Genomic DNA, 12,804 nt, shown 5'->3' with positions numbered 1-12,804 from the left:
GAGATGAGGTCTCACTCTGTTGCCCAGGCTGGAATACAGTGGTGAGATCACAGCTCACTGCAGCCTTGAACTCCTGGGCTCAAGTGATCCTTCCATCTCATCCTTCCGAGTAGCTGGGACCACAGGTGCGCGCCACCACACCCAGCTAATTTTTAAATTTTTTGTGGAGACAGGGTCTCACTATGTTGCCCAGACTGGTCTCAAGTTCCTGGCCTGAAGCAATCCTCCTGCGTCGGCCTCAAAGTGCTGGGATTACAGGTGTGATCCACTACACAGCATCGTTTTTAAAATTTTTTATTTGTATATATTCATGGGATACAAGTGCACTTTTGCTATGTTGATATTATTGTGTTGTGGTGAAGACAGGGCCTTCCGTGCATCCGTATCTGGAGCAACACACATTTTACCCACCAAACAACCTCCCATCATCCACCCTCCACCCCACACCCTGCTGAGTCTCCATTGTCTATTGTTCTACCCTCTGCTTCCACGTGCGCATGTTGTTTACTCCCACTTAGAGAACCTGCCTTACTTGTCTTTCTGTGTCTAATCTGTTTCACTTAAGATAATGGTCTCCACTTCCATCCATGTGGCAGCAAAAGACATGATTTCATTCTTTTTTATAGCTGAAAAGCATTCCATTGTGCATACGCACCACATTTTCTTTACCCCGTCCTCCATTGAAGGACGCCTGGGTTGGTTCCCTGTCTTTGCTATATTGAATAGTGCTGCAATAAACATATTAGTGCAGGTGTCTTTTTTATACATTGATTGCTTTTCCTCTGGGTAGAGACCCAGTAATGGGATTACTGGATTGTATGGTAGTTCTATTCTTAGTTCTTTGAGAAATCTTTGTACTGCATTCTGTGGAGGTTGTACTAATTTACATTCCCACCAACAGTGTGCAAGGGGTCCCTTTTCTCCATGTCTTCACCAACGTCTGTTATCTTTTGTCTTTCTAGTATAGCCATTCTGATTGGTGTAAGATGATCTCTCATTGTGGTTTTAATTTGCATTTCTCTGTTGATTAGTGATGTTGAACATTTTTGCATTTATTTGTTGGCCACTTGTCCTTTGAAAAATGTCTATTCATGTCCCTAGCCCACATTTTAATGGGTTATTTGTAGGTTTTCTGTTGCGTTGAGTTCCTTGTAAATTCTGGATATTAGTCCCCTGTTGGATGCATGGTTTGCAAGCATTTTCTCCTATTCTGCAGGTTGTCTGTTCTCTCTGTTGATTATTTATTTTGTTGTGCAGAAGCCTCGTAGTTTAATAGGTTCCGTTTGTCTATTTCTGTTTTTGTTGCCTGTGCTTTTGAAGTCTTAGTCATGAATTCTGTGCCTAGACCAGTGTTCAGAAGAGTGTTCCCTAGGTTTTTTTCTAGGATTTTTATAGGTTCAGGTCTTACATTCAAATCTCTAATCCCACTTGAGTTGACTTTTGTATATCGTGAGAGACAGGTCCAGTTTCATTCTTCTGCAAATGACAATCCAGTTTTCCCAGCACCACTTATTGAAAAGGGTGTCCTTCCCCAGCGTATGTTCTTGTCAATTTTGTCAAGGATCATTTGGCTCTAAGTACACGGCCTTATCTCAGGGTGCTTTGTGTGTTCCATTGATCCAGGTTTACTGGCTTTATACCAGTGCCTTGCCATTTGGGTTACTGCAGCCTTGTAGGATAATTTCATTTGAAGTCAGGCAGTGTGGTGTCTCCAACTTTGTATTTTTTTCCCCCAAGATTGCTTTGGCTGTTCAGAAACTTTTTTGGTTCCATATGAACTTTAGAAATTGTTTCTTCTAAATCTGTGAAAAATGATGCTGGTATTTTGATAGGGATTGCATTGAACCTGTAGAGTGCTTTGGACATTATGGTCATTTTAACAATATTAATTCTTCTGATCCGTGAGCATGGATGTTTTTCTCTTTGTTTCATCTGCAGTTTCTTTCATCAGTGTTTTGCAGTTTTCCTTGTAGAGATCTTTCATCTCCTTGGTTAACACATTGACTGCCACAGTGTTTTATTATGAAAATAGAATAAAAACTTTGAAAACAAAATAATCTTTTCTAATTTAATGAAAAAAAAATTTTTTTTTTATTGTTTTCTGAACGTGAGTTATATGCAACTTGAAAAATAGTTCTCGAGGCTCCCTAGGTGAAGAGACGTGTGAGTTACATATGCTTCACCAGGCCCCGGGTTCAAAACTAGCATGAGCTAAATACAATTCACATGGAAGTTAATGTGTTAAATATATTCCTAGGTATTTTATTTTTTTATAGCTGTTGTAAATGGGATTGCTTTCTTGATTTCGTTCTCAGCTAGATCATTATTGGTGTATTAGAACTGTTACTGATTTCTGTGTATTGATTTTGTATCCTGCAGCTTTACTGAATTCATTTTTCAGATCTAAGAATTTTTGGTGGATTCTTTAGGGTTTTCTACATGTAAGATCATATCATCAGTGAACAGGGACAGCTTGACTTCCTCTTTTCCTATTTGGATACGTTTTATTTCATTCTCTTGCCCAATCGCTCTGGCGAGGACTTCTAATATTATGTTGCGTGGGAGTGGTGATGGTGGGCATCCTTGTGTGGTTCCAGTTCTCAGGGGAATGCTTCCCCATTCAGCACGATGTTGGCTGTGGGTTTCTCATATATGGCCTTTATTATTTTGAGGTGTGTTCTTTCAATGCCTAGTTTGTTGAGGATTTTTATCCTGAAGGGATGCTGACTTTTATCAAATGCTTTTTCTGCATCTGTTGAGAATGATCATATGGTTTTGGTCCTTCATTCTGTTTATAGGATGTATCACATTTATTGATTTGTTTATGTTGAACCATCCTTGCATTCCTGGTTTTAAGAAAAGCCCACTTGATCATGGTGTATTATCCTTTTGATGTGCTGTTGAATTCCGTTTGTTGGTATTTTGTTGAGGATTTTTGCTTCTGTGTTCATCAGGGATATTGGTCTATAGTTTTCTTTTTTTGTTGTGCTTTTTCTGGTTTTGGTATCAGGGTGATAATGGCCTTGTAGAATGAGTTAGGGAGAATTCCCTCTTCAAGTTTTTTTGGAACAGTTCCGGGAGGATTGGCATTAGTTCTTTGTATGCTTGGTAGAAATTACCTGTGAATCCATCTGGTCCTGGGCTTTTTATTGTTGGAAGATTTTTTTATTACTGATTCAACCTCACTAGTCATTACTAGTCTGTTCAGAAGTTCTGTTTCTTCCTGGTTTAATCTCTGGAGGTTATATGTTTCCAGGAATTTATCCATTTCCTCTAGGTCTTCGAGTATGTGAACATATAGTTCACATATAGTCTTTCATGATCTTTTGTATTTCTGTAGTATCAGTTATAATGTCTCCTTTTTCATTTCTGATTTTATTTGGATCTTCTCTCTTCTTGGCTAATCTAGCTAGTGGTTTGTCAATTTTTTGTTTTATTTTATTTTTATTTAGCATAGAATGTCAAGCAATGGTTTGTAAATTTTTTTTATATTTTCAAAAAACCATCTTTTCACTGATCCTTTGTATTGGATTTTTGTTTTGTTTTGTTTTTGGTCTTTATTTCATTTAGTTCAGCTCTAATCTTTGTTGCTACTTTTCTTCTGCTAACTTTGGGTTTGGTTTGTTCTTATTTTTCTAGTTCCTTGAGGTGTGACTTTAGTTTGTTAATTTGTGATCTTTCTGCTTTTTTGGTGTAGGCATTTAAACCTATAAACTTCCCTCTTAGCACTACTTTTGCTGTATCAACAGATTTTGATATGTTGTGTTTTCATTTTCATTCATTTAAAAAAACGTTTGAATTTCTGTCTACATTTCTTTGTTGACTCGGTGGTCTTTGAAGAGTGTGTTTTTTAATTTCCACATATTTGTGTGGTTCCTAAAGTTCCTCTTGGCAATTTCCAGCTTTGTTCCACTGTGGTCTGAGAAGATACTTGATATGATTTGGATGTTTAAAAAATGTGTTAAGACTTGTTTTGTGGCCTAACTTGTGGTCTGTCTTGGAGAACGTTCCATGTGCTGGTAAAAAGAATGTATTCTGTAGTTGTTGGGTGGAATGTTCTGTAAATGTCCGTTAGGTCCATTTGGTCTAAAGTCCAGTTTGCATCCAGTGTTTCCTTGTTGATTTTCTGTCTGATGATCAGTCTGGTGCTGTGAGTGGGTTGTTGACGTCCCCGCTGTTACCGTGTTGTCTGTCTCTTTAGGTCAAGTAAAAACGTGGAACGTGTCACCAGTGTACGTATCATCCTTGTGCAGGGACCATGCTGTTCTTCTTTGTGTCGTTCTGATATTGGTGTGTGTGCCACTGAAGCAAGTGTTTTGATGATGTTTTAGAATGAGGTGGGATATAAATATCGTATAGATATCAGGATATTGGATTAGTCTGTACTTCTCTCTGTGACCTGGATTTTAGTCATTCAGGACGTACAGTCCTTTCTTTGCCATCGTGTGATTAGCAGTGATTTTTCTAGATCTTCCCGGGGGTATTTCCAATAATCTTGCTATGAGTTTATCTTCCTAAGAATTGATTGGTAGAAACAAACTGCTGTTTTTCAACAGGTAGCTTATGTTGCAAACACTTTGTTCTTCACTAAGTGGGCCCCTTAGCTGGTGTTGTCACTTGTCCTGTCAGCTGTGTAACACATTACTTAAATTGTCTGAGGAAGCCTTGGTTCTTAGTGGTATCATCTAGTGTTCTGGGGAAATGTTCTGGTTGGTTTATTCCTAATAAATGTTTATATGTCATAACATTTCGTATGAATACGAAACAATCAAGGGGGAAATAAGTGTATCGTGTATCTTAATCCTTGGTTATTTTATTTTAAATCATTAAATATAGTGGGTCCCTAATGAGTGTTTGTTGGATGAGTAGTAATTGCTCTCTACAGTGTTGTCTGTTATTTTTAGGACTTCTTTTTTTTTTTTTTTTTTTTTTTTTTTTTTTTGAGACAGAGTCTCACTGTGTTGCCTGGGCTAGGGTGCCGTGGCGTCAGCCTAGCTCACAGCAACCTCAAACTCCTGGGCTCAAGCGATCCTTCTGCCTCACGCTCCCAGAGTGATAGGATTACAGGAGTGAGCCACCGCGCCCGGCCAGGACGTCTTTGTTAATGTTCTTATGTAACTAGAAAAGCTATTTGTGCATTTTAACACAAGTTCAATATCTCTGAAGTCAGAGATGACGATAAGAACAGTACTAGGCGATTACTCCTTTAAGGGTGCTGTGCCAAGTTGGGACCAAATAATCTCCAGTTTTTAAATATTCTGTGTAGAAATGACCTTGCCAAACTTGATATGTTTTTGTTTGTTGCTTAACTTTATCATTTGTTCATTCATTTTCTTTTCTTCTAAGACTGACTTTATGACTTTCCGTCAAGAACATGAAGTCCGTATCTCAAACTTGGAAGACATTCTTGGAAAACTGACAGAAAAATCTGAGGTATTTATTCTTGACCTTATAATTATAGTCCCCAACAAAGTGATTTTGTAATAAAAGAAAAATCAGTTGCAGTTAATATTTTAAAGTTCCTTAGCCATTTAATATGCCTTCTTTTGTGGTATTTGCTGTTGTCCTTGGTAAAACTGAAAGAAATGTTTCTTTCCGTTTTCCTCTGGCAATTTCGCTTTCTTGCTTTAAAAAGTTCAGTCGGTGTGCCTGACCCACCGGCTCCACGTGTCTTTTGAGGGTCAGAGCAGGGCTGTGGATGAGGGGGAAGCCTCTGGATTCTAGTCCAGCTATTCCTGGTTCCAGAGTCCCTGTTTTTCCTCAGGATCACACAGCCTCCACCAGGATTACATTGTGTTTAGAGGAAGAATAAAGGACCTGAACCTTTTGACAGACAACATTAATTTTGGGTCAGAAAGTCTGTTGCTGTTAGATGTTGGTAAAGCCAGAGGAAGAAGGCCAGAGTGTTTGTGTTGATCTCAGCTACGGAGATTACGAAGTGCTCAAGTTCAGGTTCTTTGCATCTCCAGTACTTAACACAAGCCTGGCATATTAGATATTCATATGTTCGTTGAACTAAGTTGTAAAACGTGATGAACCTAAGGATTAGATTTAGTGTTTGGGGAGATCTCAGGACCGGCTCCTGCATTACAGACCCTGTGAGAGTCAGGGGAGCTTAGCTGAAAGGAAGGGGAGGGGCTGAGAGCAGCCAGCCAAGGGCAGGAATTAGCTCACCTGTGAAAGGGTCTAGAATCCATTTCATATGGGGTTGCCTTGTCCTGTGTCAGAGTTATGAAGACTTCTGTTAAGGCAGAGTTTGAACAGATGCTGTTATTCAGTGTAGTATAGTGTTGCTATCTCAGACATCTTTGAACACACCATATTAATAAGTCGCATCTTCATGTGTAAATTTGTCTTTTCCTTTTCCTTCCACACTTAAAATACATTCTCCAGAGATGGTGGCAGTGTTCTGTCTCTCAGCCTGGGTGCTGGTTATAGGAGCTGCAAATTTTAAAAACTCATTAAGCTGTCCCTGTGAGATGTGTGCACAGGAGCATCTCTGAGTATACATGATCCCTGTGAGATGCACACATGGGAACATCTCTGAGTATACATGGTCCCTGTGAGATGTGTGCACAGAAGCATCTCTGAGTACACGTGATCCCTGTGAGATGCACACACGGGAACATCTCTGAGTATATGTGATCCCTGTGAGATGTGTGCACAGGAGCATCTCTGAGTACACGTGATGTCTTTTAAAGGTTTACTTTGAAGTATTAAATACACACCCCAACTTGTGAGCCACCTGGCAGGTGTGGACTTTGAACTAAGAGGGGAAATGTCCAGATAAAAAATGTTTTTTGATTTGATCAAGTATATGGTTTTATGGAGTCAGCATATAACTGTGAATTTAAATAGATTGTTTCTCATACTTTTTAGGCCATCCAGAAGGAATTAGAACAGACCAAGCTAAAAACGACTAGGTAGGATAATTTCAAATAATTTACTATTTTGTCTTCTGTGTTTCTCCTTTTGGTTATTTGGAGCGGCAGCAATAATAATGAGGGTGCTGGTTCGGACACCCACCCGTCATCACCTGAAGTACCTGATCATTATGGTTGAAACACACGCAGCTGTGTGTCCTTCTGGGGATCCCTCTGGAGCCACACAAGGGCAGAGGGATCCTGAGGGGCCTTTTGCATCCCCCTCTCCATGTTGACTGTCAGTTGTTCCCCACGCCCAATGGGTGCCCCTGCCTGGGTGTGCGTGAAGGGCTGGCCTCGGAGCTCTTGTCACAGTGGACTCCAGGCCGGGCCTCTGCTGGCTGTTTGCATCAAGGTAGACCTGAGTTAAAGCTCGGCCGTCATCCCTCCTGCCCCACAGCCCCACAGCCCCTCCGCAGGCAGGACCCCTGCCTCTGGAAAGCATGTTCCAGGCCAGGCCCGTCAGCAGGTGGCTCTCCCAGACAGCTGCCAGCCTTTCTAGGCCCTTGACATCAGCAGCTCTTGTACCTCTGCTGAGGTGTTTCTCTGCTGAGTAGTCGGCCTGGTCCCTCTGTAGTCTCCTGGGATCCTGGTGTTTGGCTCCTCACTGCCAGACCACTTGGCCTGCGTGCCTGTCAGTTTGCCTGCAGCCGCTTTGAAGCGTAGTGCTTCCCTTTCACTGATACTCCCAGAGCTGCATCTTTTTTTCCATACCTTTAATTTTATCCCAGAGCAAGCTCTCTCCACACCCCTTATCCCCTTTGTCTAAATTTACTTCTTTGGTGATTCCAATAATTGCCATGGCTGGACACAGGGGACTGTACAGAGCTTTACCTTGGTAGCGTGTCCTCCTCTGCTTTGCTCCTGTGTGTTTCTGTGGACCCCGTGCCGTGACCTGAGATGCTGCGCCCCTCTGAAGGGGGGATGTCAGTGTAGACCTGAGACCCTGTCCCCCTCTGAAGGGGGATGTCAGTGTAGACCCGAGACTCTGTCCCCCTCTGAAGGGGGATGTAAGTGTAAACCTGAGACCCTGTCCCCCTCTGAAGGGGGATGTAAGTGTAGACCTGAGACCCTGCGCCCCCTCTGAAGGGGGATGTAAGTACAGAGCATATTTTTCTTCCTCCTAGGGCCTCTGTTTCAGTTAAAAGGTGCTCTGATATGCCAGTGTGCAGCCCCTGGAGTGTTTATCCAGGAGTGTACTTTTTTAAGAGATGAATTGTTAGTATGTCAGCCACTGTATCTACCTATAAACAAATATAAATACATTACAGTATTTTATAATATACAGTACCTACATAAAATAGAATTATTAAAACAAACCCTGAAGCCATGTATTTTTAGTGCGATTATTCCATTAACATGAAAATTTAGATTCAATTTTATAATGATTATTGATAAATATTCTCGTTTCTGCAGTCTTATTTATAATTTTAAGGAAATAGATACAGCTTTTAAATACTAAATTGTTTAACTGTCACTAAAAAGATAACCACCGCTGATAGCATTTTGGGAGAGAGCCTATGTGTGTGGTATGTGTGTTTGTATATTAGGCACCTATGGGGGGGGTGTCCCTCTGGGATTTTGATTTGCAAGTGGCATTAGGTATCTATGTCAGCGCAGCACAGGTTGGTGTCTTTACAGTGTTGACTTGTCTAGTGTGTGTGGGGAGCATTTAAGCACAGGTGGCTCGCGATGTGTAACTCATGTGTGCTCGTCACCCAGTTCCAGCGGGGCCGATGGGCAGCAGCTCCTGTCCACTGTCAGGCGTCTCGAGCTGGAGCTGGGTCACCTGCGGTCGGAGCTGTCAAGTTGGCAGCATGAGAAGACCAGCTGCGAGAAGGTGGATATGACACGCGAAAAAGTACGTTTCCTCTGCGTTTACGTCTTGTTTCATAATGGAGAGTAAGAGAAAAGTTGAGTTTGATGACCTAGATTTATTAAGTTGTTTAATTTCACTTCCTTTAAAAACCAACTATATTTGAAGTTTCTAAACATTTGAAAATAACACATTCAAATTTGCTCCTCAGATTTCCCCCATTAAGCAGTGTAACACACCAGTACTTGGTGTGTGTCTTCCCTTCCTTGTTCATGTGCACACAGCTGTGTGCCAGGACTGATCTGGGTGGGGTTTTGTGTCTCTGCATCCACGTAGCCTCATGCTGCACCTGCCACGAGCTCTCTTTCCTGCCATGACATATCACCGACTTGCCCCGGGTCTGTGCATCCTTCAGTAGAGGAGAAAATCTAGACATTCATAGCTGCTTGAGGATGAAAACACAAGCATTCGAATGGCAGAAGACAGAAGGCAGTTGATTAGAAAAAGTATTTGTAACACAAATGGTAAAATTTTCTCTAATGTGCAGAGAGCACCTAGAATTGGCAGGAAGAGAAACGGTGGAGACATACAAAGCGTCTTACTAATTGGATTTGCAGATTAAAGCTTGTAGATCCACAGGAGTGACAACTGGCGCCAGCGCTGACCACGGGCAGTGGGCTTTCTTGTGGCTAGTGGGATGGTGAAACACCCACAGCCTTTGGGGAAAACCTTGTGACAGTAACCAGTTACAAATACCCACCTGCTTTGAAACCAGCAACCACACTCCTGGAAATCACCCTACAGAAACAAAAGTGCCGAGCACAGAGGCCGTAAGAACCCATTGCAGTGCGGTTAGCGTTGGCGGGGTGAGGGCAAGGAGGCAGCCAGAGCACTGTCTCAGGAGTGTGGGCTGAGCAGCGGCACGTCCGTGGAGCTGTTCTGAGTGAGCGCACTGCCGGTGCTCTATCACGGGAAGTTCTGCTTTTCTTGTGCTTCCGCCATACTCCGTTCCTTACAAAGCAAAAAGAGAATTGTGTGTACAGAATGATATATGTGCACAGAAATAAGACACACGAACATATTTAGCATACATAAAGTTACACTGAGGTTTTTTTATGTGCCTGTTTTCTTACGAGACCAAGTTTGCTGAAAGCAAGGGGCTCTTTCATGCATCTCTGGCTAACCTATGCAGCGCGCAGTGGATGCCTGCCAAGTGGGAGCACGCTGGCTGAGCAATGTGGACATAACCTCTCTCTTTCTTTAGCTACGTGGGTGTAAATTTCATTGATACCATGCTTTTGTCTATTCCTAGTCTCTTTAATATATTCCAGCATTTTTAGAGGGGTTCTTAAATTTGATATGAAGGAAAATTGTGTCACATTTACATTATACATTTTGTGAGGATGGGTGATACTTCAGAGGTAGCTAAGATAATGTATGTGAGGAATTGAAATGATTTAGGTAAGACAGTAAATTCATGTTATATTTACTAATTATGTTACCAGGTAGATGCCCAAGTCAGAGAAACTGTCAAACTCATATTTTCTGAAGATCAGCAAGACGATTCTCTTGAATGGCTGCTACAAAAGTTTTCTTCTCAATTTGTAAGCAAAGATGACTTGCAGATTTTATTACGAGATTTAGAGCTGCAGATACTGAAGAACATCACCCACCACATTTCTGTGACAAAACAGATGCCCACTTCAGAGACCGTTGTGTCTGCTGTGAATGAGGCGGGGGTTTCTGGAATAACAGAAGCGGTGAGTCGGCACTGAGGAATGCTTGATGCCCACATCAGGCTGAGGCGGGTTACCTAGTTATTAAGCTAGCGGACTGTGATGTTTTCTAAAAATGGGGTGCAGTGGTGTAAGTAAGGTGATGGCGGGGTGTGCTCAGCACGGTGCTGAGTTCAGGGCAGGTGGCCACTCAGTGAGTCTTAGCTGTGGGTGACATCGTTCATCTGCTGCTTGGGCGTACTGTGTCACTGTGAGTCTTTCTGTCCCAGAGATCCTGTCTACCTATGTGGCCGCAAGTACCTTCCGATACGGCATACAAATTCCCCAGTAAACCCAGATTCCCTGTAGTCCAGTCCCAAAGTCTAATCCTTGCTTCCTTCGTGTTTTACGGTACCCAGGGGGCTCCTCTGGTTCCAAGATTTACTGTGACTGTGGCTGAGCTCTGAGTGGAGAGGCTCTTGTGCCCTCCCGTCCCTGTCTGAGCATGGAGTTGCTGAGACAGCCCATGCCTGTCATCCCCCATGTGGACCTCATTAAAAATATGCTCTCAATACGAGCACCTAGGCTTCCTTTGTGTCATTAAACCCGAGTCTCTTCTGTTTCACCTTGTCCAGCAAGCGCATGTTATTGTGAACAACGCTTTGAAGCTGTATTCCCAGGACAAGACTGGGATGGTAGACTTTGCGCTGGAATCTGGTGGTAAGTAGACATTCTCATCACTAAATTAAATGGCCACCTGTTATCGGGGGTGTGAACTTGAGAAGCTGTTACCTACCCCACTTCCAGCAGTAAGAACTTGTTAGAATTTTCAAAAATCTGAGACAAGAGCATGATTCTGGGCAAGTCCCTGGTGTTCGTTCTTCCTGGCCAGTTGCTTTTTGGGCACGGGTCTTCCCTGGAAGGGTTGGTGGTGTGTGCTCATGGTTATGTCAGGGTCTGCGCCACAGCTTGTGGGTTGATCACCCACGACCTCCTGTCCTGTGGTTTGGGGATGGATTGTTCAGTGCCTGCAGTGGAGACACACAGTGACCACCCACCGTGCCCTCATGGGGCCTCCACTCCGATGGTGAGACAGACGATAAAGCGAAGCTGCATAGACGGAATGACAGGCGTGGTGTTCTGGTTCTTCAGAACACTGCAGATGCACAGGCGTGGACCAGAACTCTTGGGGCCAAATGCATTTGAAAAGTCAAAATTGTAGTTTAGTAAAGTACTGAGGTCCACATGACACCCTCTGTGACACTGGGGACAGCAAACCCGGGTCTAGCTCAGGAGCATCTCTGTGAAGAAACACATGAGATAAATAAAAACAGTAAGTAACATCATGTAGGTTAGGGGAGGTTTTGCCACCATATGTTATAGAAAAGTGTTGGTTTTTTTATTTTTTATTTTTTTTGAGACAGAGTCTTGCTCTATTGCCCCGGCTACAGTGCCATGGCATCAGCCTAGCTCACAGCAACCTCGAGCCCCTGGGCTCAAGCGATCCTCCTGCCTAAGCCTCCTGAGGAGCTGGGACTATAGGCACATGACACCACGCCCAGCTAATTTTTTCTATTTTTAGTCACTTGGTTAATTTTTTCAATTTTTAGTAAAGACAGGGTCTCGCTTTTGCTCAGGCTGGTCTCGAACTCCTGAGCTCAAGCGATCCTCCTGCCTCGGCCTCCCAGAGTGCGAGGATTATGGGTGTGAGCCACTGCACCAGCTGGGTTTTTTAATTTTTAAAATGTAGGAATTGCATTTGAGGGCTGGTGGAACATCATCATTTGGGCGATAATGTGCTTAGTACCCATGAGTGTGTGGTGAGGTTGTAGAGCCCTGCAGGGTGGTAATGATTTTACAGACACGAAGTCTGTTTGATTTGCTTACCGCTGGAGTCGAGGAACTCAGGTTTGGTTGGTCAGGAGCCTAATCCTGTCCTTACTGGAACAGTTGGATTCGGTTCCATTTACCATCTTAACGTGGTGGATGTAAACTGCTGTCATGTGAAACTGCCAGATTCTGTTCTATGCTAGACGGATGTCAGTGAGGCTACTGACTGTTCTCAATGTGCGTTTTGTTTGAAGTGACTTTTTAAGATTATTAAATGCTTTTAGTTACATGTTTTGAAATTCTGTGATTTATGAAGAAATTATTTTCATTTAAGAGGCATCAAATGACATTAACCATACAAAATAGGCCAATAGTTTTCATGGGTTTTTTTGTTTTTTTTATTTTATTTTTTTGAGACAGAGTCTTGCTCTGTTGCCCGGGCTAGAGTGCCGTGGCGTCTCCCTAGCTCACAGCAACCTCAAACTCCTGGGCTCAAGCGATCCTCCTGCCTCAGCCTCCC

General features: G+C 42.7%; 1 protein-coding gene across 1 annotated transcript in view; it reads left to right on the top strand.

The window, feature by feature from the left end:
• The window catches only part of SUN1 (Sad1 and UNC84 domain containing 1), a 44,840-nt gene that overhangs the window by 23,171 nt on the left and 8,865 nt on the right, over positions 1 to 12,804 (top strand). Inside the window, exons 14-18 of the mRNA XM_012639127.1 lie at positions 5,347 to 5,433; positions 6,880 to 6,923; positions 8,652 to 8,784; positions 10,245 to 10,499; positions 11,090 to 11,174. Of these exons, the coding sequence (XP_012494581.1) occupies positions 5,347 to 5,433; positions 6,880 to 6,923; positions 8,652 to 8,784; positions 10,245 to 10,499; positions 11,090 to 11,174 (604 nt within the window). The remainder of the gene's footprint in view (positions 1 to 5,346; positions 5,434 to 6,879; positions 6,924 to 8,651; positions 8,785 to 10,244; positions 10,500 to 11,089; positions 11,175 to 12,804) is intronic.

The sequence above is a fragment of the Propithecus coquereli genome, unplaced genomic scaffold, assembly GCF_000956105.1.
Source record: "Propithecus coquereli isolate 6110/MARCELLA unplaced genomic scaffold, Pcoq_1.0 Scaffold137, whole genome shotgun sequence".
NCBI classification, from domain to species: Eukaryota; Metazoa; Chordata; class Mammalia; order Primates; family Indriidae; genus Propithecus; species Propithecus coquereli.
The sequence above is the reverse complement of the archived record's forward strand: the minus strand, read 5'-3'. Positions and strand labels throughout refer to the sequence as shown.